Source organism: Ranitomeya variabilis, chromosome 2 (genome assembly GCF_051348905.1).
Source record: "Ranitomeya variabilis isolate aRanVar5 chromosome 2, aRanVar5.hap1, whole genome shotgun sequence".
Taxonomy (NCBI): Eukaryota; Metazoa; Chordata; class Amphibia; order Anura; family Dendrobatidae; genus Ranitomeya; species Ranitomeya variabilis.
The window spans coordinates 239,242,112-239,268,994 of record NC_135233.1 but is presented as its reverse complement, the minus strand read 5'-3'; the positions used below and the strand labels follow the sequence as shown (position 1 = coordinate 239,268,994).

General features: G+C 45.1%; 2 protein-coding genes across 6 annotated transcripts in view; one reads left to right on the top strand and one right to left on the bottom strand.

Moving 5' to 3' along the window:
- Positions 1–7,906, bottom strand: part of ARRDC1 (arrestin domain containing 1) — a 50,026-nt gene extending 42,120 nt beyond the window's left edge. Inside the window, exon 1 of one of the 2 annotated variants that reach the window (XM_077284259.1) lies at positions 7,661–7,906. In XM_077284259.1, the coding sequence (XP_077140374.1) occupies positions 7,661–7,778 (118 nt within the window). In that variant the 5' untranslated portion in view covers positions 7,779–7,906. Of the gene's footprint in view, positions 1–7,535 lie in introns of both variants that reach the window. The other variant, XM_077284260.1, reaches the window with a different exon arrangement.
- The window catches only part of LOC143805229 (uncharacterized), a 286,521-nt gene that overhangs the window by 31,051 nt on the left and 228,587 nt on the right, over positions 1–26,883 (top strand). The window lies entirely within an intron of this gene.

Genomic DNA, 26,883 nt, shown 5'->3' with positions numbered 1-26,883 from the left:
CTAATGCAAGTCTATGGAGAAAAAAACGCATCCTGCAAGCACTTTTGCAGGATGCGTTTTCTCTACAAAACGACGCATAGCGACATGCAGTGCACGACGCTAGTGTGAAAGTAGCCTTAAAAAGAAAAACTGAAATATCACATGGTCATAAGTAGTGTTGAGCGATACCGTCCGATACTTGAAAGTATCGGTATCGGAAAGTATCGGCCGATACCGGCAAAGTATCGGATCCAATCCGATACCGATACCCGATACCAATACAAGTCAATGGGACTCAAGTATCGGACGGTATTCCTGATGGTTCCCAGGGTCTGAAGGAGAGGAAACTCTCCTTCAGGCCCTGGGATCCATATAAATGTGTAAAAGAAAGAATTAAAATAAAAAATATCGCTATACTCACCCTCCGACGCAGCCTGGACCTCAGCGAGGGAACCGGCAGCGTTGTTTGTTTAAAATTCGCGCTTTTACTTGGTTACGTGAAGTCCCGGCTTGTGATTGGTCAGGGCAGCCATGTTGCCGGGACGCGGACCAATCACAGCAAGCCGTGACGAAATTACGTCACGGCTTGCTGTGATTGGTTAATGGCGGCCATGTTGCCGGGACGCGGACCAATCACAAGCCGGGACGTCACGGGAGGCTGGACACGCGCGCTTTTTAAAATGGGCGCGTGTCCAGCCTCCCGTGACGTCCCGGCTTGTGATTGGTTGATCGCGGCGCAACCAATCACAAGCCGGGACGTCACGGGAGGCTGGACACGCGCCCATTTTAAAATGCGCGCGTGTCCAGCCTCCCGTGACGTCACGGCTTGTGATTGGTTGCGTCTCCCATGTGACTGCGACGCAACCAATCACAAAGCCGGGACGTAATTTTAAAATCCTTAAGGACCTGAAATTACGTCACGGCTTGCTGTGATTGGTTGCGTCTCCCATGTGACTGCGACGCAACCAATCACAACGCCGGAACGTAATTTTAAAATCCTGAAGGACCTGAAATTACGTCACGGCTTGCTGTGATTGGTTGCGTGCCGGTCACATGGGCGGCACGCAACCAATCACAAGCCGGGACTCACGTAAAGGAAAGAAAAGCGCGAATTTTAAACAAAGAACGCTGCCGCTTCCCTCGGTAAGGTGCAGGCTGCGTCGGAGAGGTGAGTATAGCAATATTTTTTATTTTAATTCTCTCTTTTACACATTTTTACATTAATGTTGTTTCGATACCGATACCCGATATCACAAAAATATCGGATCTCGGTATCGGAATTCCGATACTTGCAGTATCGGAATGCTCAACACTAGTCATAAGTATTCAGCCCCTTTGCTCAGTATTGAGGAGAAGCACCTTTTGAGCTAGTACAGCCATGAGTCTTCTTGGGAATGATGCAACAAGTTTTTCACACCTGGATTTGGGGATCCTCTGCCATTCTTCCTTGCAGATCCTCTCCAGTTCCGTCAGGTTGGATGGTGAACGTTGGTGGACAGCCATTTTCAGGTCTCGCCAGAGATGCTCAGTTGGGTTTAGGTCAGGGCTTTGGCTGGGCCAGTCAAGAATGGTCACAGAGTTGTTCTGAAGCCACTCCTTTGTTATTTTAGCTGTGTGCTTAGCAGTGGCGTAACTACAAAGTTATGGGCCCCGGTGCGAACTTCCAAATGGGGCCCCCCCCCTACCCCCCCCCCTACCCCCCCCCCACCTTCCCCCGCCCCCACAACCCCCCCACCTTCCCCTGCCCCGCTTCCCCTAGATACGCCTCGGACTGTTGCAGGAATCTCCTGCACTGCAACATGGTGTTGGGTGCCAGCACAGCCCGCACAGTGGTATATCCAGCACAGCCCGCACAGTGGTATATCCAGCACAGCCCGCACAGTGGTATATCCAGCAGAGCCCGCACAGTGGTATATACAGCAGAGCCCGCACAGTGGTATATACAGCAGAGCCCGCACAGGGATATATACAGCAGAGCCCGCACAGGGATATATACAGCACAGCCCCCACAGGGGTATATACAGCAGAGCCCGCACAGGGATATATAGAGCACAGCCCACATCTCATCCCCCCCCCCCCCCCGATAATGGCTCCACAGTCCGGTTAAAAAGAAAAAAAAAAAAAAAACTCTCCTCACCTTTCCTTTTGCCCGCGCTGCTCCTGGCGGCTGCAGTCTGCCCAGGACAATGCAGGTGCGCGATGATATGACGTCATCGCGCACCCGCAGTGTACTGTCAGAGGCAGAGCGGGGAATGATGGGAGAGGAAGCGTCAGGTGACGCTCTCTCCTCCCATCATTGCATTGAACTATACCGGTGTCATAGACGCCGGTATAGTTAAATGCGGCGGCGGCGGCGGCACTGGGGGGGGTTCCGGGGGAGGAACAGTGCAGCGGCCCACTACTGGCATCGGCTCTTCTGGCATTTGCCAGAAGTGCCCGATGGCCAGCCTGGCCCTGCTCAGACCTGCCGGCCCGGGGCCCCTGACCTGCGGGGCCCGGTCGCAATGGCGACCGCTGCGACCGCGGTCGTTACGCCCCTGGTGCTTAGGGTCATTGTCTTGTTGGAAGGTGAACCTTCAGCCAAGTCTGAGGTACAGAGCACTCTGGAAGAGGTTTTCATCCAGGATCTCTCTGTACTTGGCTGCATTCATGTTTCCTTCAATGACATCCAGTCGTCCTGTCCATGCAGCTGAAAAACACCCCCTAGCTTGATTCTGCCACCATGTTTCACTGTTGGTATTGTATTGGGCAGGTGATGAGCAGTTCCCGGTTTTCTCCACACATACTGCTTAGAATTATCACCAAAAAGGTCTATCTTCGTCTCATCAGAAAAGAGAATCTTTTATTTCTCATAGTCTGGGAGTCCTTCTTCTGTTTTAGCAAACTCTATGCAGGCTTTCATATGTCTTGCACTGAGGAGAGGCTTCCATCGGGCCACTCTGCCATAAAGGCCCGACTTGGTGGAGGGTTGCAGTGATAGTTGACTTTGTGGAACTTTCTCCCATCTCTCTACTGCATCTCTGGAGCTTAGCCACAGTGATCTTGGGGTTCTTCTTCTTTACCTCTCACCAAGGCTCTTCTCCCATGATTGCTCAGTTTGAGGTCTAGGGAGACTTCTGGTGGCCCCAAACGTCTTCCATTTGAGGATTATGGAGGCCACTGTGCTCTTAGGAACCATGAGTGCTGCAGAAATTCTGTTGTAACCTTGGCCATATCTGTGCCACAATTCTGTTTCTGAGCTCCTTGACCAGTTCCTTTGACCTCATGATTCTCATTTGGTCTGACATGCACTGTGAGCTGTGAGGTCTTATATAGACAGGTGTGCGCCTTTCCAAATCAAGTCCTATCAGTTTAATTAAACACAGCTGGCCTCCAATGAAGGAGTAGAACCATCTCAAGGAGGATCACTAGGGAATGGACAGCATGTGACATAAATATGAGTGTCTGAGCAAAGGGTCTGAATACTTATGCGCTGTTCAGACGCTCCCCCGGTCCCCCGCCTTCCAGCGTTGCCGTAATATACAGGTTTCCTTGCCAGCGTTTGGAATGAAGCAGCCGCAAATAACAACGCTGGAAGGCGGGGGAGCGTCTGAGCTGGGGGAGCATCTGAACAGCGCAGTGCGCATGCCCAGGAACCCCAGCCCCGCACTGTGCATAATGAATAACAGTGTGGGGCGGGGATTCAGCACCAGGGTGGCCGCACTGCCGGCACAGGCGCAGTCAGGCACCCTGCATCTGACCTATGACGGACAATGAAGACTGCGCCTGTCACAGGCAGGCACGCACAGCGCAGGCGCCAGATTTAAGAAGAAACAGCGCGAAGGGGGCGGCGACCACATCCCCAGAAGAGAAGAGTGACGGCCGTTGGGAGATTCACAGAGGAGGCTTTGGACCGCCTCCAGGTCTACAGACAGGTAGTTAGGGCAAATTTTATAACGCTTTATTGAGGGAATAACGGAATCAAAAACTAAAAGAGCCACCTTGTTAGACTGCAGCATTACTGCTGCACAAGGTGGCTCTTTTAGTTTATAATGGCTGGAGGGGGTGACAGTGGCCCTTTAAAGGGATCCGAATACTTCCGTACCCTTTGTATATCCCTACATTTATCTTTCCTTATATCTTAAGTTCTGCACTAGTTACATCCAGAGCTGCAGGCAACATTGCACTGCATTCCTGTTAACTCTTAAGGTACCTTCACACGAAACGACTTTGTAACGATAACGATAGCGATCCGTGACGTTGCAGCGTCCTAAATAACGATATCGTTGTGTTTGACACGCAGCAGCGATCTGGATCCCGCTGTGATATCGTTGGTCGGGGCTAGAGGTCCAGAACTTTATTTGGTTGTTAGGTCGGCTTGTATCGTCATGTTTGACATTAAAAGCAACGACGCCAGCAACGATCAAGCGGGGAAACACACCTATCTGGCTAGGTTCGCTATCTATCACATCGTTACAACAACCACTGCTGTTTGACATGGAGCAACAACCAGCGAGAACGATATGTGAGTCGCTGTTTCGTCATGGTATCGCTCCTGCATCGTTCGTAAGTTGGTGTGTTTGACATCTCTACAGCGACCTAAACAGCGACGCTCCAGCGATCGCGTTTTGGTCGGATCGTTGTCTATATCGCTGCAGCGTCGTTTCGTGTGAAGGTACCTTAAGGCAGCAGCCATGCCAACAGCAGTAAGTATCAGAGTATGGTTTGATATGGCACTCCTGTGAATGTTCATTTTAGGGTTCGCAAGAACGATTCAACTGGCCGAATGCAGCCAGGAACCAGCGTTCAGGAGAGCATTATTCCGAATGCTCATTTGTCCAGTTTTCAGCCTATGCAAAGGTTGGTGACTGGAAGAGCGAGTCATCGGACGCGTCACTAATGGTATACTGTTTCACTCAACTAACCACTGCAACCAATGAAAGGCTTCACCTGCGACATCCAGATGGCGCAGTCATCGCTTCCAGAGCCGCCGCCGACTACTGGAGTGGCCCAGCCAGCGCTGGATCCACAGGGATGAAAGAAGGTGAATAAACCTTACGAGCAGGGTCGTCAAGATCTTTAATCGAACTTAATATGGGCATTAATTATTGTATTATTATTAACTTTGTTACTTATGACTGTTGAATTGTAAAGCGCTGCGGAATATGTTGGCGCTATATAAAGATTATTATTTGATGAAATCACAACCCCTGCAACTCTAGACTTTTCCCATATGAATAGCAACCTGTGGTGCAGATTCTTTCATATCCGTAGCACGTCAATTTCTGTTGTGGATTTCACCGCTTTCCACATTGCTTGGGTGAAATCTGCAGTGAATATGTAGCAGGTTTGGGGCTGACCTGTGGACCTACCCTCACAGAGCATGGCTTATATTGTGGAAGACGTAGTGTTTACTGCAATAAAGGAAGCCGTAAGAAGGCACACAGTCTTGGCCGCACCACCACAATGTGGCATCAGATGGCACACGATAGTGACCCTTTCTTCCACACCACACTAGTAGCACATTTGATATGTGGTCAGCCCAGCCCTGGCAGCAGCTGCTGCTATAGCCAAGCCTCACCCATCACCCCCACCTTTAAAATTCCTCAATCCGACCACAGCAGGTTTAGGAGGAGGAGACCGAAACCATCTCCAGGGTAATGGCATTGTGCTCCGCATTCCCAACCGGAAGTGCAAACAGTCAGCACCAGGCAGTAGAAAACAAGCCGGATCACTGGGAACATGAAGTCCCATGCCATAATAAATGGAGATAATCATTCACACTGCTCTGTAACGTTACTGATACTGGAGATAAAAGGAGTGATCACTAGGACAGGGAGTTTTCTGGACTGACTGATAACAGAGAGTAGTAGTGAAAACTAACAACCAGCTGGATTAGCAGTGATTGGATTCTTGGTCATTTTGCACACTTGTTGCACTGGCATTTGCAAGGGGCAATATTGCGCTACACGAAGAGAACCCTGCAGCTAAAGACTACCCACATCCGCAGCGAGTCAGGGAGAAACTATTAGGGTATGTGCATATGTTGCAGATTCCATTGCGGATGTTTCCGCACGGATTCTGCAGAATCTGCAGGTAAAATGATCTGCGTTTTACCTGTGGGTTTTCTGCAGATTTTGTGTGGATTTCGCCTGCATTTTCACACCTGTGGATTCCAATTATGGAACTGGTGTAAAACGCTGCGGAATCCGAATTGACATGCTGCGGAAAATAAACCGCAGCGTTTCCACGCAGAATTTTCCACAGCATGTGCACTGCTTATTTGGTTTTCCATAGGTTTACATGGTACTGTACAACGCATGGAAAACTGCTGCAGATCAGCAGCCAAATCCGCAATGTGTGCACAGATCCCTACGCTGCGGATTCTCAGCAGCAGAAAATTTGTAGCAAATTTGTGCGGGTTTTGTTACAGGAATTCTGTGGATTTGCTGAAACCTCCCGAAACGACTCACGGAGGGCAGGTATTATGCACGCGACTTGGCAGGGTCGTAACATCGATGCAGAAGTGACGGCGCTGAAATACACGCTTTTTCCCACAAAGTGAATACGTTTTTTGTAAGATGTCCTGTACTCCTGCAGAGTCATATGCCGCTTTCCAGTGGCCACCATTACAGCTTCCACCCCGTTTACCTTGGCTACTAAATGGCAGATCTGCCCGTCACACAGACACAAGTCCTTCTCCCCAAACTGCTGCAATCGAGGCAGATTTACCAATCAGGTCTAGGAAATACAGGTCATGACCTATAAATGCTAAACCGGCCTCATAACAGTGGTCACCCAGCTTCACCAATGACACATTATGTGCTGCAAACAAGCAACCAATGCAACACTGGAATCCGACTGGCCGTTCTTCCACCCAAAATACAATAAGGAACGAGAACAGATAGACGCTGCAGAAGAGAGGGGTCCGCACAGAGCCATACACAATGCTACCACCTAGGTACACTGGGGGGCACAGGTAGACACCCCCGGGGAGGGCAGAAGGCATCCAATGGTCCTGATTTAACCACTGCATGTCCAGTGTGACTACTGCAGAGTTCCAGGGAAGAGGTAGAGGGAGGGCACTAATACTTTTGCACTGGCCTTTACACACCTGTTTGATTAGGGAACCAGGCGGAAAGGAGCAGCTTCTGCTCTGGAGTGACCCCCGGGGGAGGGGGCTGCTGGGGAGTTATTCCAAGGAATGCGGGAGGTGGAGACCTGGCGCTAATCTGGATTATCAGGGGAGGAGGGGAGGACAGGGCAGGGCCCAGCCTGGGCAGCACAGGAGACCCACAACTGGACCAGCACAATATATGGGGGGGATGGGTGGCACTACAAGTCCCAGATAATTAAGACACTTGGATTTGTACTTCTACAACAGGTGAAAGTAGCACAGCGGCCGGCTGTGTGGCACTCCTGTACCCACCTTTACATGGTGGCATTAACCCCTTCCTCCCTCTCTCAAGGGGGCTTGGTTTAAGTCTAGGAGGGTTTTAAAAAAAAAATTATTCCCAGGAGCCCTGATATATAGGGAACATAACTGCGTGTCACCCAAGGGGTTCAGTGTCACGCACCTTTACTGGTGGGCACAACTTGGCACTTAGAAGCAGCACTGGCATGGTGTATAGTAGGTGCCATCTGAGAGCCGTGGTGATGGAGCCTGGGAGTGGGCACAGGGCTGGCGCCCATGGCTACTCACTTTTATAGGCGAGGGCCGCAGTGGTCCTGATGGTGACAGTCCCGCACAGTGACTCCCCCGGAGTGTAGATCACCCGGCTGTCCCTCAGGCTGATCTCAAACAGCTGCACCTTCCCCATGGCCGAGCGCTGACTGCAGCTCCTCAGCCTCTGCCCGCAGCCACACTGCCTGCGTGACGTCACCGGCCCCGCCCACCGCCGCCACGCCCCCTGCTGCTTAGCTCCCTGTCTGCCTGGAGAGGAGGGGGCGCCTGCTGCCTGCCAGAGTGCGGACCCAACTCATACCGACCGAGGGCTCATCATGGGACGACGATCGCAGGTGTGCAGGGCGTCCGGGCAGCTTGTATACGGACGTTACCGTGTAAAAAACACAAGTGTGGTGGATTTAATACAAAAATGTGTCAAAAGTGAGGAAAGCGCCGCGGAAGCGTCCGATGTGCTCCATCCACACAGCCTGGTGTGGCCACATGACAGAAGTCTTGTTTGGTGGGTGGTCCCGGATGCTGAGACCCCACACAGGTAACACAGAAGCTCTTAAGGTGTGCTCACACATAGCTTCTTAGGTGCAGGTTTCTAAGCTATTTTGGTCTAAATGGGAAACAAAAACCCTGAAAGAACAGAAAATAAAAAAAACCTCATCCTGTGAATGATATTTTAGAAATCTCATTCATTTTGCTGTTACAGAAAAATGTTGCATTTATTTATGCACAGGAAAAAAATGCATAAAAAAACCGTCATGCTCTAATCTGAGCACCGTCTTTCCTGGTTAATTGATTGAAGTTCCACTGAAGACTCTGTAGTCCCTCCGGTTTAGTGAATGGGGTGGCTGACATCACCACCCTGCACACCCAGGCAAGAGACCAGCGGTGCCACTGTGCCAGGAGTGGGGCGGGGACGGCCTGCAATCTGTGACATCTGCCATTCACATGTGGTGTATAGAGCTGAGCCCACATCATACAGCGCGGGGGCCAATGCCATGGGATCCGGAGGGACCAATGTAGGCTCCGATATCTGCCATGTTTGTACACCTATGAGGCCTGTGGCTGGGCTTCATAACGGAGCATTTCACAATCACTGTAATCACTAACAAAAGTACAAATCAATTGTGAAGATATATATATATATATCTCTGTGTCGCTATCCTTGTCAAGAACAAAAGTTAATTTTTTAAGAAAATGAAAAAAATGAATGTATATTTAGTATCTGCACATGTGTGACTGTCCAAACTGATATAATATTTAGGGCCCATACTCATCTGCGAGGAAAACGGAACAGTGCCAGCCGATAAAAAAAAATCAGATTGCACTGTGACCAATGTTAATCTATGAGTCCCTGCTCATCTGCAATTTTTTTCTCAGCTTAAATCGGACAAGACTCACCAGTGCAAATCAGTGGGTGTCATTAAAATAATCACATGGCACTTGGACCATGCAAGTGCCGTCCGATTGTTACACACCCCTGTCCTTGAAAACCCGACATTTCGTCAGCACCCGTACAGTAAAATCACAACGTGACCTGATAGAATAGATATCCAAATGCTTCTCACAAAATTAGAGTATCATCAAAAAGTTAATTTTTCAGTTTTTAAATACAAATACGGCTATGACCACCAGTCCAAAAATATGTATGTAAAGCAGTATGGGGCTAATAAGTTAAAATTTAACCTTTAATGGAAAATTCTTTAAAAAGTACGGATACAAAATACCGAAAACAATGTACACTCAAGACACAACAAAACACAAAAAGTGAAGGCTTAAACCAACTAATAACCGAAAACACAACCACAAAAAAGTGCATATATACACATAAGTACAGTACAAAAGGAGAATACTCCTCCAAGTTCAACAAGGTTTATATGGCGATGCATCTATGCCATACACAAATCAAGTAGTCCTTATTAAAACCACTGATCTAAAAAGGAACAGTCTCACCTCAGTCCTTTGTCAATCATAAAGAGGGAGAGTAATCCTTAAAAGCTTGGTGTCAAATGCATGGGGGAGGCAATATTGAATCCATACATTACCCCACGTAGATCACCATGAGATCATGTTACCCCAGGATTTACGCTTCCCAACGCGTTTCATTTTAAAGACTCATCAGGGGAAGATATAGAACAAAATCGGGTGTTACACCATCATCGTGTATGGACACCCATCATCCGGTCAGGGGAAAAAAGAGAAATCTCGCACCTGCTGTAATGCTGTCAGTTAAATAGACCGCCACCGGCTCCTCGTGTTAGAGCGGCGCACGCTCATTTCCTGTGCACCTTGTCCCAAGGCGTGTCATATCAACAGCGTATCCAGCGTGGAACGCATAACTGGAACGCTCCGCCTCTGACGTCAGACATGAGCGTCCTAATGCTGGAACGCACATGTGAGCCGCACGCGTCGCAGCCTGCCGGCGCGCTAAGAGACGAAGGTATATGAAAAAAGAGAAAGAGAATAAAATAACTCTTAAATCTCCATGTCTTGTTTTTCGTATCCTGCTAGTCCACATTAAATAATCCTGTTTCAAAACCTATCCATCAGGAGGAGAAATAGATTGTCAGGACTCGTGCCACCGGCCTGACAAGAGTTGCGGCAAATGTATTGTAATCCTAACTACGGTACCTCCAAACAGGAGGGAGGATTATGATAGCAGGGCATGTGCTGGCCGCCCGAAAATAGGAGAAAAAAACGGAAAAAATACGTAAAAAATACATTTATCATCATATATATGCTGAAATTGAAAATTGACTTGACAGTTTTATGATTATGGCAAATTCAAACTCCAAACAATGGGCAAATTGAAAATTAAAAATTAGAAATTAACTGTGGGGAGATGGTCAAGAGATTGTAGTACAATGAGTGAGAATTATGAGTATACTTAATAATCAAGTGCAAGGAAAGAAGATAGATGGAAAAGTGTGCCTGCCTGTGTAACCCCTAAGTAAATAATTTCCTAATGTTAGCCCTATATTCCATGTCCTACCTAGCTATGGAGGTTGGCACCCTAGGGATAGTAAACGAGAAGTGGCGCCCCCCATTCCACGGCGGCTGGCCCTACTCTTACCCTTACTAAACCTAAATGATACACATAGGGGGGGGAAGGAAGGGAGTAACAAGTGCACAAATTTAGTAATCAGAGAAAACAGCTAAAGGTGAGAATTTCATTGAGGCCACCCGGTGTTTGAGTTTTTAAGCGGTGGATCCATTTTGCCTCGCATTGTAGCAGCATCTGATTCCAGTTGCCACCTCTCCTTGGTGGGGCGACTCTGTCGATTCCCATAAACGACAGACCAGCAGTTTTCCCGTCATATTTGATATTTATGTGCCTCGCTAGTGGGGTATCCCTTTTCAGGGTAATATCTCTCAGATGTTCTCCTACTCGCCTTCTAAGTTCCCTTATGGTTTTCCCTATATACTCAAGACCACATGCGCAGACAACTCTGTATATCACTCCTTTTGTTCTACAATTTATGAAGTGATATAGCCGTATTCCTTTCCCGTTCTTTGGCTCACAAAGGTAGAACCTGTTGTTATGACCGGACATGCAACACTACCACTGCATTTAAAGCACCCTTTGAGTTGGTTAGACAACCACATTTCCTTTTTTGGTGCAATGTAGTGGCTGTGTACCAGTCTGTCACCTATGGATTTCCCTTTTTGGAAGGTGATGCTGGGACAATCTCCGACCATCTCACCAATGTCCTCGTCCATATGCAGAATGGACCAATGTTTTTGTAAATTGGCCCGAATCTGCTGTGCACCATTGTTGTAAGTTGTTATATACCTGAAGATTGGTATGTTCTCTTTTTTGGGGGTTGGTATCAAGAGACCCTCTCTGTTCACCATTTCCACCTCCTTAAAGGCTTTCCTCAAGATGCCATCCGGGTAGCCTCTATCTAAAAAACGTGATCGCAAATCATCAGCTTGATCATGATAGTCTTGTAAAGATGAACAGTTCCGTCTTGCCCTCAGGTATTGCCCCTTAGGGATTCCTTTTTTTAGGGCCACAGGATGATGACTATCCCAACGAAGGAGGGCATTGGTGGAAGTTGGCTTTCTGTAAGTCTTGGTGTTAATATGACCATCCGCCATTTTCTGTATACAAAGATCTAAAAAGGGTAGCTCGTTCTTGTGATATTCACAAGTAAAACGTAATCCCAAAGAATTATCGTTTAGATTCAACACAAACTTTGTGAAATCTGTAGCATCCCCATTCCACACCAGTAGCACGTCGTCAATATATCTTGACCAAAAATATATTTTAGTCCGTTCTACCGGCAGAGGTTCACCAAACACCACGGTCTCCTCCCACCAGCCCAGGAGCAAATTAGCGTAAGTGGGCGTGCAGGAATTGCCCATTGCTGTCACCCTGAGCTGGTGGTGGACCGTGCCGTCGAACAAGAAGATGTTTTTTGTCAAACAGAACTCCAATAGGTCCAAAACCGAATTTATTATGTCTCATCTACTGTTGACCCCTACTCCTGATGAAAAACTCGACTGCCTTGAGGCCATCTTCATGATTTATGGATGAATAAAGGGCCTCCACGTCAATGCTACAAAGTAGTGCTTGGGGTTCTAAGACCAAACCGTCTAGTTTTAAGATTTAAGAGTTATTTTATTCTCTTTCTCTTTTTTCATATACCTTCGTCACTTAGCGCGCCGGCAGGCTGCGACGCGTGCGGCTCATATGTGCGTTCCAGCATTAGGACGCTCATGTCTGACGTCAGAGGCGGAGCGTTCCGGTTTATGTGTTCCACGCTGGAGACGCTGTTGATATGACACGCCTTGGGACAAGGTGCACAGGAAATGAGCGTGCGCCGCTCTAACACGAGGAGCCGGTGGCGGTCTATTTAACTGACAGCATTACAGCAGGTGCGAGATTTCTCTTTCTTCCCCTGACCGGATGATGGGTGTCCATACACGATGATGGTGTAACACCCGATTTTGTTCTATATCTTCCCCTGATGAGTCTTTAAAACGAAACGCGTTGGGAAGCGTAAATCCTGGGGTAACATGATCTCATGGTGATCTACGTGGGGTAATGTATGGATTCCATATTAATTGCCTCCCCCATGCATTTGACACCAAGCTTTTAAGGATTACTCTCCCTCGATATGATTGACAAAGGACTGAGGTGAGACTGTTCCTTTTTATATCAGTGGTTTTAATAAGGACTACTTGATTTGTGTATGGCGTAGATGCATCGCCATATAAACCTTGTTGAACTTGGAGGAGTATTCTCCTTTTGTACTGTACTGATGTGTATATATGCACTTTTTTGTGGTTGTGTTTTCGGTTATTAGTTGGTTTAAGCCTTCACTTTTTGTGTTTTGTTGTGTCTTGAGTGTACATTGTTTTTGGTATTTTGTATCCGTACTTTTTAAAGAATTTTCCATTAAAGGTTAAATTTTAACTTATTAGCCCCAATCAGTTTTTAAATACAAAAAGTGAAACTCATATATTATATAGAGTCATTACACACAGAGTGATCTATTTCAAGTGTTTATTTCTGTTCATGTTGATGATTATGGCTTACAGCCAATGACAACCCAAAAGTCATTGTCTCAATAAATTAGAATAATTAACAAAAACATCTGCAAAGGCTTCCAGCACAATCATGGGGAAGACTGATGGCTTGACAGATGTCCAGAAGGCCCTCACTGACACACTCCACAAGGAGGGTAAGCCACAAAAGGTCATTGCTAAAGAAGCTGGCTGTTCACAGAGTGCTGTACCCAAGCATATTAATGGAAAGTTGAGTGTAAGGAAAAAGTATGGTAGAAAAAGGTGCACAAGCAACTGGGATAACCACAGCCTTTGGGGGAGATTCACAAGGAGTGGACTGCTGCTGGAGTCATTGCTTCAAGAGCCACCACACACAGCCGTATCCAGGACATGAGCTACAGGTGTCACATTCCTTGTGTCAAGCCACTCATGACCAATAGACAACGCCAGAAGAGTCTTACCTGGGCCAAGGAGAAAAAGAACTGGACTGTTGCTCAGTATTCAAGGTGTTGTTTTAAGATGAAAGTAAATTTTGCATTTCATTTGAAAATCAAGGTCCCAGAGTCTGGAGGAAGAGTGGAGAGGCCACAATCCAAACTGCTTGAGGTTCAATGTGAAGTTCCTACAATCAGTGATGGTTTTGGGAGCCATGTCATCTGCTGGTGTAGGTCCACTGTGTTTTATCACGACCAAAGTCAGCGCAGCCGTCTACCAGGAAATTTTAGCGCACTTCATGCTTCCCTCTGCCGACAAGCTTTTTGGAGATGGAAATGTAATTCTCCAGCAGGACTTGGCACCTGTCCACACTGCCAAAAGTATCAATACCTGGTTTACAATTGATTGGCCAGCAAACTCGCCTGACCTTAACCCCATAGAGAATCTATGGGGCATTGTCAAGAGGAAGATGAGAGACACCAGACCCAACAATGCAGATGAGCTGAAGGCTGCTATCAAAGCAACCTGGGCTTCCATAACACCTCAGCACTGCCACAGGCTGATCGCCTCCATGCCACGCCGCATTGATGCAGTAATTGATGCAAAAAGAGCCCCAACCAAATACTGAACATACATTTCAGTAGGCCAACATTTTGGATTTTAAAATCATTTTTTCAAGCTGGTGTTATAAAGTATTCTAATTCACTGAGATAATGACTTTTGGGTTGTCATTGGCTGTAAGCCATAATGATGAACATTAACAAAAATAAACACATGAAATAGATCACTCTGTGTGTAATGACTGTATATAATGAGTTTCACTTTTTGTATAGAACTGAAATAAATTAACTTTTTGATGATATTCTAATTTTGTGAGAAGCACCTGTATATACATAGAATAGATATAAGGATGTCAGTCACATATATAATTATATATATGACCAGAATCAAAAAGCACCAATATATTATAGGTTTGAGAGTATAATACTCTCCCCAAATGCCCACAGGGCATTCACACAACCGGACGACTCCAGAAGTTTTGCAACAAAAGAAAGTGGAGTAAAGCAGTCCAAAGCAGCATCATTAAAAAACAATAATAAAGTTTATTAATCCAATTCACTCAAGACATATATGTATATCTGCTGTGTGCAAAACATACAGAATAGGACAGATGACACAAGAAGGATATGACGGTACATCAGGTGAACTGCGGTAACAGGACATCACCCCTAAAAGGTGCACATGGTACAAATTGTATCAATAGTCGCAGAAAGTGGCAAGCGGCTACCACAAAGTAACATAAATGTATCAAACCGTTCCTACGCCATTTGCCACACATTGTATACTGCCATTATTAATTATGCACACTTACCCATAGATTGAAGGGGACCCGACCTATATAATTAGTACAGTGCGAGTGTAGCTTACTGAACATGCATTTTATTACTGAATAAATTATTTTCTGAAAAAAAATGGCATGGGGTCCCCCCGAAATTTTATTAACCAGCAGAGGGAAAGTGCACAGCTGAGCTGAAGGCAGATGTTTATAGCCTGAGAAGGGGGTATACACATGGAGCTTCCCAGGCTGTTAATATCAGCCTACAGCTGTCTGCCTAGCATTTGCTGGTTATTAATTATAGGGGAATGTACGTTATTTTTAGGGGATTTCCCATTTTAATAACCAGCAAAGGCTTAGCATACAGCTGTGTGCTGATATTATTAGCCTGGGAAGCTCCATGGGTATTACTCACTTCCCAGGCTATAAACGTCCGCCCCCAGCTGTTGGTTTCCCTCTGCTGGTTAATAAAATTTAAGGGGATCCCACACCATTTTTTTTTTTTTTATATTTATTAATAAAATACATGTACAGTAAGCTACACATGCAAAGCACTGATCATATATCTCACATATTTATATCTATCTGTCTAATCTTTTTCGCTATATATAAGAATATTTCCTTTGAAAACTGTATGAACGACATAGTGAATAACTATGTAAAAGCTCATGTTAAAACTGCATTGCAATCGGATCGCATTCGCATGTAAATCGGATGTCATTCGGATGCTAGGTTCTAAAAATCGAATTGTACTGGCAAGAAAATCGCATGACACTCGTCCCACTTTTCTAAACCGACATTGGACAATTTTTTTATGGTGATGGGTATGAGTCCTAAAGATGATAAATATTATCTCAAAACAAATCAAAATGTCAGAATCACTGGATTTTTTTTGTTACTTTGCCTCCCCAAAAATGAATTAAAAAGAGATCAGAAAGTTGTATGAACCCTAAAGTGATAGTAAAAACTACAGCTTATATAGCAGCAAAACAAGGTCTGATGTAGCCCGCTCTACAAAATAAAAAGTTATGACTCTTGGCAAACGAGGAGGAAATATCAGAAGCAAAGAGGAGCCACTGGGTCATCCCAAGGACCTGCATATATCTTTTGCTGGCTGTGGGTCAGGGTCTCAGCATCTGGACCTCCAACAATCAAACATTCTGACATGTTCCTAATACCTGTTAAAAAAGTTTTGTGATAGTTCAGTAAAGTTTTTCAGCCACTTATGGGAACTTTTTGGCTATGGTGTGAGACACTGTGGCTGTCACAATGTGGTGGGTGTATTACTTAGAAACTATATTGCGGACTAGTAGGTTGGAAATATAATAAAAGGTTTTGTGCAGTCACCATCCATCTGCCAGTAATATAATTGTGAGAATTAACCCTTGCCTCTCCCCTCAATAATAGATAAACAAGTAATTGATCTGTCCTCACTTGCCTGTGTATGAAAGAAGGAGCGTAAATATTTTATTAGCATATGTCTCAGTTTACCCAGGTTGAAGAGCGCAATGTGTGGATATTATAATCGCTGTACGATGCACCTTTCATGTTTTGGCCTTTGAACAGTTTATGGATAAAAAATACTTTTTAAAGGGCAAGTGAATTTGTAAGTGCAAATCAGGTGAATCCTCTATGCAAATAGTGAGATGCATGCACGTCATTGTGAGAAGCTCAAGAATCAGCCGTATACATGTGTCAGTAAACTATTGCTTACAGGGACTGCCTAACCGATCGGATCAGATCTTACCTGTCTATTCCACCTGTCTCTGGACTCATCAGCCAATTTTGGCATGGACATTTTTGAAAGCTTAAACCCTTGTTGCATTACAACATGCTTGTTGAAATCTAGAGACCAGTTCTTTAAAGAGCATATTCCTATAGGTGTGCAGCATCCCCCAAGCATTGCACTTCCATAATGCCCCACAGGCAGTAGTATATCAGCAGGCAAATGCATGGTCAACGCTTCTCCTTTTATAGTGGGGTGCTATAGACCAGATACTTTTGCATTTTTTTTGTGTGGCATACCTCACATATTGTGGAGACGTTGTCAACCAGAGAATGGAAAAGACAAAGGTCAGCTGTGACCCTGTTGGGCATGTGCCTACATATACCAGCCAATCTCCCACCTTGCCCAGTGGCATCATTTACAGGTCCTTCTCAAAAAATTAGCATATAGTGTTAAATTTCATTATTTACCATAATGTAATGATTACAATTAAACTTTCATATATTATAGATTCATTATCCACCAACTGAAATTTGTCAGGTCTTTTATTGTTTTAATACTGATGATTTTGGCATACAACTCCTGATAACCCAAAAAACCTGTCTCAATAAATTAGCATATCAAGAAAAGGTCCTCTAAACGACCTATTACCCTAATCTTCTGAATCAACTAATTAACTCTAAACACATGCAAAAGATACCTGAGGCTTTTAAAAACTCCCTGCCTGGTTCATTACTCAAAACCCCCATCATGGGTAAGACTAGCGACCTGACAGATGTCAAGAAGGCCATCATTGACACCCTCAAGCAAGAGGGTAAGACCCAAAAAGAAATTTCTCAACAAATAGGCTGTTCCCAGAGTGCTGTATCAAGGCACCTCAATGGTAAGTCTGTTGGAAGGAAACAATGTGGCAGAAAACGCTGTACAACGAGAAGAGGTGACCGGACCCTGAGGAAGATTGTGGAGAAGGACCGATTCCAGACCTTGGGGAACCTGAGGAAGCAGTGGACTGAGTCTGGTGTGGAAACATCCAGAGCCACCGTGCACAGGCGTGTGCAGGAAATGGGCTACAGGTGCCGCATTCCCCAGGTAAAGCCACTTTTGAACCATAAACAGCGGCAGAAGCGCCTGACCTGGGCTACAGAGAAGCAGCACTGGACTGTTGCTAAGTGGTCCCAAGTACTTTTTTCTGATGAAAGCAAATTTTGCATGTCATTCGGAAATCAAGGTGCCAGAGTCTGGAGGAAGACTGGGGAGAAGGAAATGCCAAAACGCCTGAAGTCCAGTGTCAAGTACCCACAGTCAGTGATGGTGTGGGGTGCCATGTCAGCTGCTGGTGTTGGTCCACTGTGTTTCATCAAGGGCAGGGTCAATGCAGCTAGCTATCAGGAGATTTTGGAGCACTTCATGCTTCCATCGGCTGAAATGCTTTATGGAGATGAAGATTTCATTTTTCAGCACGACCTGGCACCTGCTCACAGTGCCAAAACCACTGGTAAATGGTTTACTGACCATGGTATTACTGTGCTCAATTGGCCTGCCAACTCTCCTGACCTGAACCCCATAGAGAATCTGTGGGATATTGTGAAGAGAAAGTTGAGAGACGCAAGACCCAACACTCTGGATGAGCTTAAGGCCGCTATTGAAGCATCCTGGGCCTCCATAACATCTCAGCAGTGTCACAGGCTGATTGCCTCCATGCCACGCCGCATTGAAGCAGTCATTTCTGCCAAAGGATTCCCGACCAAGTATTGAGTGCATAACTGAACATTATTATTTGATGGTTTTTTTGTTTGTTATTAAAAAACACTTTTATTTGATTGGACGGGTGAAATATGCTAATTTATTGAGACAGGTTTTTTGGGTTATCAGGAGTTGTATGCCAAAATCATCAGTATTAAAACAATAAAAGACCTGACAAATTTCAGTTGGTGGATAATGAATCTATAATATATGAAAGTTTAATTGTAATCATTACATTATGGTAAATAATGAAATTTAACACTATATGCTAATTTTTTGAGAAGGACCTGTATATGATCGCTAGGAGATGGAAACTCAATGACGACACTTGCTGCTGCTTATCTTTCGTGGGAATTTTATATTCTGCCAATTTTAGGTCAGTTGCATGGAAGAAATGGATACAACAACCTGTCCCATCATATTACTTAGAAAAATGTCAGATATGCTGATGTTCCAGTTTCTGCAAATAACTTCTGTGATGATCGTGGAGAGATGATGAGACATGAGCGGAGTGTTTTTCATACACATACGAGAGCATTGTCTGAGCGCTATTCCTCCCGACTCCCCACACAGTAACATGCTCACCTCTGCCAAACATGCATGTATTTTCACAGGAGATAGGAGAATAAACTGGACCCAGGCACCTCTGAATGTGACTTGTCTCCCAGCAGAGCAATTTAAATGGTTGTCTGATTCTGCCGAAATTGGCAGCTTCTGGCTATCCACTATCCAGTGTTTGGGCACCTTTTCCATTGGGAGAGGAGAGAAAGCCATTGCTAGGCACCTTGCCCCGACGTTGTCTTGGCTTCATCAAGTTCAACCACTAATAAGGCATTAATCCAGAGGAAGGCAAAAACCTGAGGCGGATGCTAATTATTAGGGACAATATTCATCCCATCTCCATATGCTGTATATGAATACTATACACTGTCTCCTATGTACAAAAATATAACTACTATAATACTGCATCCCATGCACAAGAATATAACTACTATAATATTGCCCCTATGTACAAGAATATAACTACTATAATACTGCTCCTATGTACAAGAATATAACTACTATAATACTACTCCTATATACAATACTACGGTATAACTACTATAATACTGTTCTTATGTACAAGAATATAACTGGTATACTACTGCTCCTATGTACAAGAATATAACTACTGTAAGACTGCCTCCTATGTACAAGTATGTAACTACTATAATACTGCCCGCTATGTACAAGAATATAACTACTATAATACTGCCCCCTGTGTACAAGAAAATAACTACTATAATACTACTCCTATATACAATACTATGGTATAACTACTATAATACTGTTCTTATGTACAAGAATATAACTGTTATACTACTGCTCCTATGTACAAGAATATAACTACGGTAACACTGCCTCCTATGTACAAGTATGTAACTACTATAATACTGCCTGCTATGTACAAGAATATAACTACTATAATACTAACCCCTATGTACAAGAATATAACTACTATAATACTGCATCCCATGCACAAGAATATAACTAGTATAATATTGCCCCTATGTACAAGATACTGTATAACTGTATAATACTGCCTTCTGTGTACAAGAAAATAACTGCTATAATACTACTACATACAATACTATAACTACTATAATACTGTTCCTATGTACAAGAATATAACTGCTATAATACTGCTCCTACGTACAAGAATATAACTACTGCAATACTGCCTCCTATGTACAAGTATATAACTACTATAATACTGCCCGCTATGTACAAGAATATAACTACTATAATACTGCCCCTATGTACAAGAATATAACTACTATAATACTGCTCCTATGTACAGGAATATGACTACTATAATACTGCTCTTATGTACAAGAATATAACTGCTATAATACTGCCCGCTATGTACAAGAATATAACTACTATAATACTGCTCCTATGTACAGGACTATGACTACTATAATACCGCCCCTATATACAAAAATATAGCTACTGTAAAGTGGCAGCTGGACAAGTCATGGATAGGAGGTGTGTGTCCCTAAGTTGCCAAGCCTCATTGATGTAGGACCTGGAGAATCAGGCTCCAGCACACTTAGTGCTGGGAAATGTTTTAACAGGCCCGGATTATTTGTTCGAGTTTTACGAGCAGTTAAAAGAGCTAGGTGGGATTAGCTGCTCACTTACCTTCAGCTCAGGTCTTGGATTGCCTGATTTAAGGCAGCTGGGGCAGTACTTCGTCTGTGTGTTTTGCAAGTCAATGAGGTCTTGCATGTGCTGCTCAGACCCTACTGGAGTCTGAGCGGAAAAGACTCCCGTTTAAACGGGTGAGCCTGTGTGTTATATGGACTGGTTATTTTCCGTTTTGTTCTGTTATACATTTGTTTGCCTGGAAGAGGCTGCTTCATTTTTATTATCCATAACCGTTTATGAACTTTTAATAAACCGCTTGTTTGTTTTTAATCAACAAACTAAGTCCAGTGTGTGAACCAGCATCTACCACAGAGCTGATCCCTCACAATTGGTGTTAAAAGCACAGGCACGAATCCCATGAGGCAGTGTGTCTGCTGCAGAGATACCGCAGGTAGTGGGTGAAAGCAGCAACAGACAGCATGGCAGAGCTTATCAAGCACCTGGTCCAGGTCCAACAGCAGCATCATCAACAGCAGCAGGTACAACAGCAGCAGCATTTGGCGCAACAGGAAACAAATAAACTGTTAGTATAGTAGCTCCGACAGCAGCAGCGACAGCAACAAGAGGTGCTTGCACGCCAGATGGAATTCCTGGCAGAGGCCTTTCATGGGAGGTTGGCAGCCTCTTCCCCAAGTCCAGATGATGACTCACACGTGAGGAAGACGGTAAGGAGAGCATTACAAAAGATGACCCCGGGAGAAATAGCCTTTGGAGCAGTGGGCGGAGGTTCTAGCGCCATATTTAACAGGGGAACAGCAGGAGACCAATTATGATTTGGCCTTGCAGGATGCAAAAGAGTACACCAAATTGAAAACTGACATCTTGACATGCTTAGGAGTGACTCTGTCAGGGTGCAACAAGTGCACCACTGGCATATTGCGGTGAAAAACGTCCCCAATCCCAAATGTTCGAGCTCCTACACCCGTTCCAGAAATGGTTGCAACCTGAATCTTCCTTCCCAACACAGATGGTAGAGAAGGTCGTTATGGACAGGTTCATACACTCCCTTTCGAGGCCGGTGCAATCCTGGGTTTCCCCGGGAGATCCACGGAATGCCAATGATCTGGTGGAAAGGTACCAGATGGTGGAGAGTTCCTTGGGGAAGCAAGGGGTCTTAGCATCTCCGTACTGGGGTTCCCAAAGGGAAGGCAGACACCAAAAATAAAAGAACTAGAGCCACATTTGGGGGCATCCAGAGCCCAGGAGGCATGTGAGTTGTTGCCAAAGGCCTCATCCAATAATGTAATTTGTTGGAAATGTCACAACCCGGGTCACACAGCCACCCGTTGCTCCATGACCACCAAGACAATAGACTGCAGCATAGGACGGTGCTGCTTGTAGTTTTCATATCCTGCCTGCAGTGCTGTTCATCAATCAGGTGAGGGGCTGTAGACATGTCCCTTATCTGTGAACGGAGAGCAAATGACTGGTCTGTTGGACTTGGGTAGTTTGGTAATCTTAGTAAGAGCCAGAATTCCTCATCGGCTGATTCCTGGGAAGATGGTGGGCATCCGCTGTAACCATGGGGGCGCTAAGGACCACCCTGTGACCCGAGTGGTCATAGACACAATGTGGCACCGAGTCCCATGAGGTGGGTGTAGTCAAGAACATATTGCACCCTGTTATAATAGAACAAGACTTTGCATTGATTTAGGACTTGTAGGGGAATGGGAGGACGCCCAGTTGCCCGGACAACAGCCAGGTCGCTCTTAAAGAAACCCTGACACGGGGCTCAGCTGAAAGGTTTTCCTTTTGTGTGCTTGTTGGTGATGAGGATGACTCAGCATCCCCGGAGGCCAACATCCCTGAATTGGAGGTGTCCGGGGGAAACTTTAGAACCGCCCAACTCAGGGACTTAACCCTAAAAGGGGCGTTTGATAATGTGACTGTACTTAATGGTGTTGCCTAAGAGTTGGGGGCTGACACGCAATACTCAGTACTTCGCCGTAAATAAGGAGTTATTGTACCGGATCACCAAGCTAATGGTGGCAAGGCCATCCAGACACAAGGTGTTAGACATGGCCCATACACATGTGTTAGGTGGTCATCTTTGGGTAAAGAAAAACCAGGAGCGGATCCTCTAGAGGTTCTATTGGCTGTTATGATCTGGTGGCCTAAGAGCAGCATGAGACGTACTCTGGAGAAGGTGGTACCTGTACTGACCGCAGACCCTGAACCTAACACCGCAACTAGAAGTAGCCGTGGAATGTACCTAGCGCTCCCTGGACATCTCGACACAGCCGGAGGACTAATTACCCCTAAAGATAGAAAAGGGAAAACTATCTTGCCTCAGAAAATTCCCAAAGGATAGGCAGCCCCCCACAAATATTGACTGTGAGAGGAGAGGGAAAAAACATACACAGACTGAAATCAGAATTTAGCAAAGGAGGCCACTTCTAGCTAAATAGAAAGGATAGGACAGAGTACTATGCGGTCAGTATTAAAACACTAGAAAATATCCACCACAGAAAATACAAAAACTCCACAGCTAACTAAAGACATGGAGGGTATATCTGCATCTCCAGAGATACCAGCTTGGCTAAACAAATCCTTATACAGACCAAGCTGGACATGACAAAAAAACCATGGAAAAGAACTGAACAATAAGGCCACAGCATGTGGACAGCAAAAAATCAAGGCCAGAACTTTTCTTTGTTGAAAAGAACTGCAAAGCAGGAGAGACCAGGCAGAGATGTGAATCCGCCAGGAACAATGGACAACTGGCACTGACTAAAGGGTGAAGCAAGACTAAATAGCCCAGTCAGATTTGCAAAAAGTGAACACACCTGACAAATGCTGCGACTCAGAAACAGCAGCGCTACCACTTACAACCACCGGAGGGAGCCCAAGAGCAGAATTCACAACAATTGGCCCAGTTTTCACAGATAAATTGTAAATTGTTGTAGGCCATGTCCCACCTGCCAGTTGAAATCACCATTGGTCAATTTCTGCAGTCCTCTAGTACCGTTTCTCATCATTAAGATGCCATTCAAACGCATGGCATTGGATTTAGTGAGGCCGCTGGTGAAGTCCCCAAGAGGACATCAATATATGTATTGGTGGTCCTGGATTATGCTACCCGGTACCCAGAGGCAGTACCCTAAAGAAATTCCACAGCAAAGTGTATCTCTCGGGAGCTGGGCCATATCTTCTCTCAAACTGGTCTGACAAAGGAGATACTGACAGATCAAGGGGCCCCCTTCATGTTGAAGGTCATGAGAGAGTTGTGCAATACACTGGATTTTTCACAACTCAGAACCTCAAAGTACCATTCATAGACAGACGGAGGTGGAGAGGTTTAATAAAACCTTGAAGGTAATGTGTAGGAAATCAATGGAGAAGGAAGGCCGAGGCTGGGACTATCTGTTATTCTCCATGAGGGAAGTTCCCCAAGCTTCTCCCCGTTTGAATTACTCTATGACCGACACCCTTGAGGACTCCTGGATGTGGCAAAAGAGTCCTGGGAATCTGAGACAACAGCCTATAGAAGCGTGGTGGAGAATATTGCCCAGATGCAAGAGAGGATGGCCAACAGAGCCCATTGTGAAGTAGCATCTCCTCAAATTACAGGAAGCACAGTCCAGGGTGTATAATGGGTCAGCCAAGGTGAGACAGTTCAGCCTAGGGGATTGATTACTTGTGCTGGTTCCCACAGCGGAAAGTAAGTTCCTGGGCAAGTGGCAGGTCCCTTATGAGGTGGTAGAGAAAGTTAGTGAATTCAACTATAAAATCCACCAACTGGGGAAGAGGAAGTCCTACCAGGTTTTCCAGTTAACCTGATTAAACCATGGCAGGCCAGAGAACCCGTGGAAGCTTCTTGTCTGATGGCCAAGTCCGATGTCAGCATGGAAGATGTTAAGGAGGTAGAAATCTTGTCCCACTCACAGGAACAGCAATGTCAGGAGCTATTGCAGCAGAATAAAGACCTGTTTTCTGAGTTGCCACACCTCACTCAGGTTATTAACCCCTTCACCCCGAAGCCTATTTTTAACTTAAGTGACAGGGCCAATTTTTACAATTCTGACCACTGCCACTTTATGAGGTCATAACTCTGAAACGCTTCAATGGATCCTGGTGATTCTGAGATTATTTTCTCGTGACATATTGTACTTTATGATAGTGGTAAAACTTCTTCGATATGACTTGCATTTATTTGTGAAAAAAACGGAAATTTGTCAAATTGTGAAAATTTTGCAATTTTCAAACTTTTAGTTTTTATGCCCTTAAATTAGAGAGTTATATCACATAATATAGTTAATAAACAACATTTCCCACATGTCTGCTTTATATCAGCACAATTTTGGAAATATAATTTTTTTTTGTTAGGGAGTTATAAGGGTTAAAAGTTAACCAGCGATTTCTCATTTTTACAACAAAATTTGCAAAACCATTTTTTTAGGTACCACCTCACACTTAAAGTGACTTTGAGGGGTCTAAATGACAGAAAATGCCCAAACATGACACCATTCTAAAAACTGCACCCCTCAAGGTACTCAAAACCACATTCAAAAGGTTTATTAACCCTTCAGGTGCTTCACAGGAATTTTTGGAATGTTTAAAAAAAATTGAACATTTAACTTTTTTTCACAATATTTTTACTTCAGATCCAATTTGTTTTATTTTACCAAGGGTAACAGGAGAAATTAGACCACAAAAGTCGTTGTACAATTTGTCCTGAGTACGCCGATACCCCATATGTTGGGGTAAATCATTGTTTGGGCACATGGCAGAGCTCGGAAGGGAAGGAGCACCATTTGACTTTTCAATGCAAAATTTGCTGGAATTGAGATCGGACACCATGTCGCGTTTGGAGAGCCCCTAATGTGCCTAAACAGTGGAAACCCCCACAAGTGACACCATTTTGGAAAGTAGACCCTCTAAGGAACTAATCTAGATGTGTGGTGAGCACTTTGAACCTCCAAGTGCTTCACAGAAGTTTATAATGTAGAGCCGTAAAAAAAAAAATCATATTTTTTTTCACTAAAAATGATATTTTCTCCCCAAATTTTTTATTTTCCCAAGGGTAACAGGATAAATTGGACCCCAAAAGTTGTTGTGCAATTTGTCCTGAGTACGGTGATACTTCATATATGGGGGTAAACCACTGTTTGAGCGCATGGCAGAGCTCGGAAGGGAAGGAGCGCCGTTTGACTTTTCAATGCAAAGTTGGCTGGAATTGAGATTGGAACCCATGTCGCGTTTGGAGAGCCCCTGATGTGCCTAAACAGTGGAAACCCCCCACAAGTTACCCCATTTTGGAAAGAAGACCCCCTAAGGAACTTATCTAGATGTGTGGTGGGTAGGGTTGAGCGAAACGGGTCGATCATTTTCAAAAGTCGCCGACTTTTGGCTAAGTCGGCGTCTCATGAAACCCGATCCGACCCCTGTGCTTGTCGGCCATGCGGTACGCGACTTTCGCGCCAAAGTCGCGTTTCAATGACGCGAAAAGCGCCATTTCTCAGCCAATGAAGGTGAACGCAGAGTGTGGGCAGCGTGATGACATAGATCCTGGTCCCCACCATCTTAGAGAAGGGCATTGCAGTGATTGGCTTGCTGTCTGCGGCGTCACAGGGGCTATAAAGGGGCGTTCCCGCCGACCGCCATCTTACTGCTGCTGATCTGAGCTTAGGGAGAGGTTGCTGCCGCTTCGTCAGAAGCAGGGAGAGCGTTAGGCAGGGTCCACTAACCACCAAACCGCTTGTGCTGCAGCGATTTGCACTGTCCAACACCACCTTCGGTGTGCAGGGACTGTGGAAGCTATTTTTTTTTTTTTTTCCTCAGCGCTGTAGCTCATTGGGCTGCCCTAGAAGGCTCCGTGATAGCTGTATTGCTGTGTGTACGCCACTGTGGAAACCAACTGCTTTTTTCAAAGCACATATCCTCTTGTTCCTTTCTGCACAGCTATCTTTTTTGTTTGTCCACACTTTTTATTTAATTTGTGCATCAGTCCACTCCTATTGCTGCCTGCCATACCTGGCTTAGATTACTGCAGGGAGATAGTAATTGTAGGACAGTCCCTGTTTTTTTTTTTTTGTTTTTTTTTTTGTGGGAGATTAAGATTGGCATTTCTGCTACAGTGCCATCCCTGTGTGTGCCATCTCTCACTGAGTGGGCCATAGAAAGCCTATTTATTTTTTCCGTGATTTGTGTTCTAAATTCTACCTCAACACAAAAACACTACATCAATCAGTGGTAGAAAAATATTGGCCTCAGTCAGGGCTTGTGTGCCACTGCTGTGTGTGCTATCTCTTATTCAGTGGGCTATAGAAAGCCTATTTATTTATTTATTTTTTTTCTTATTAT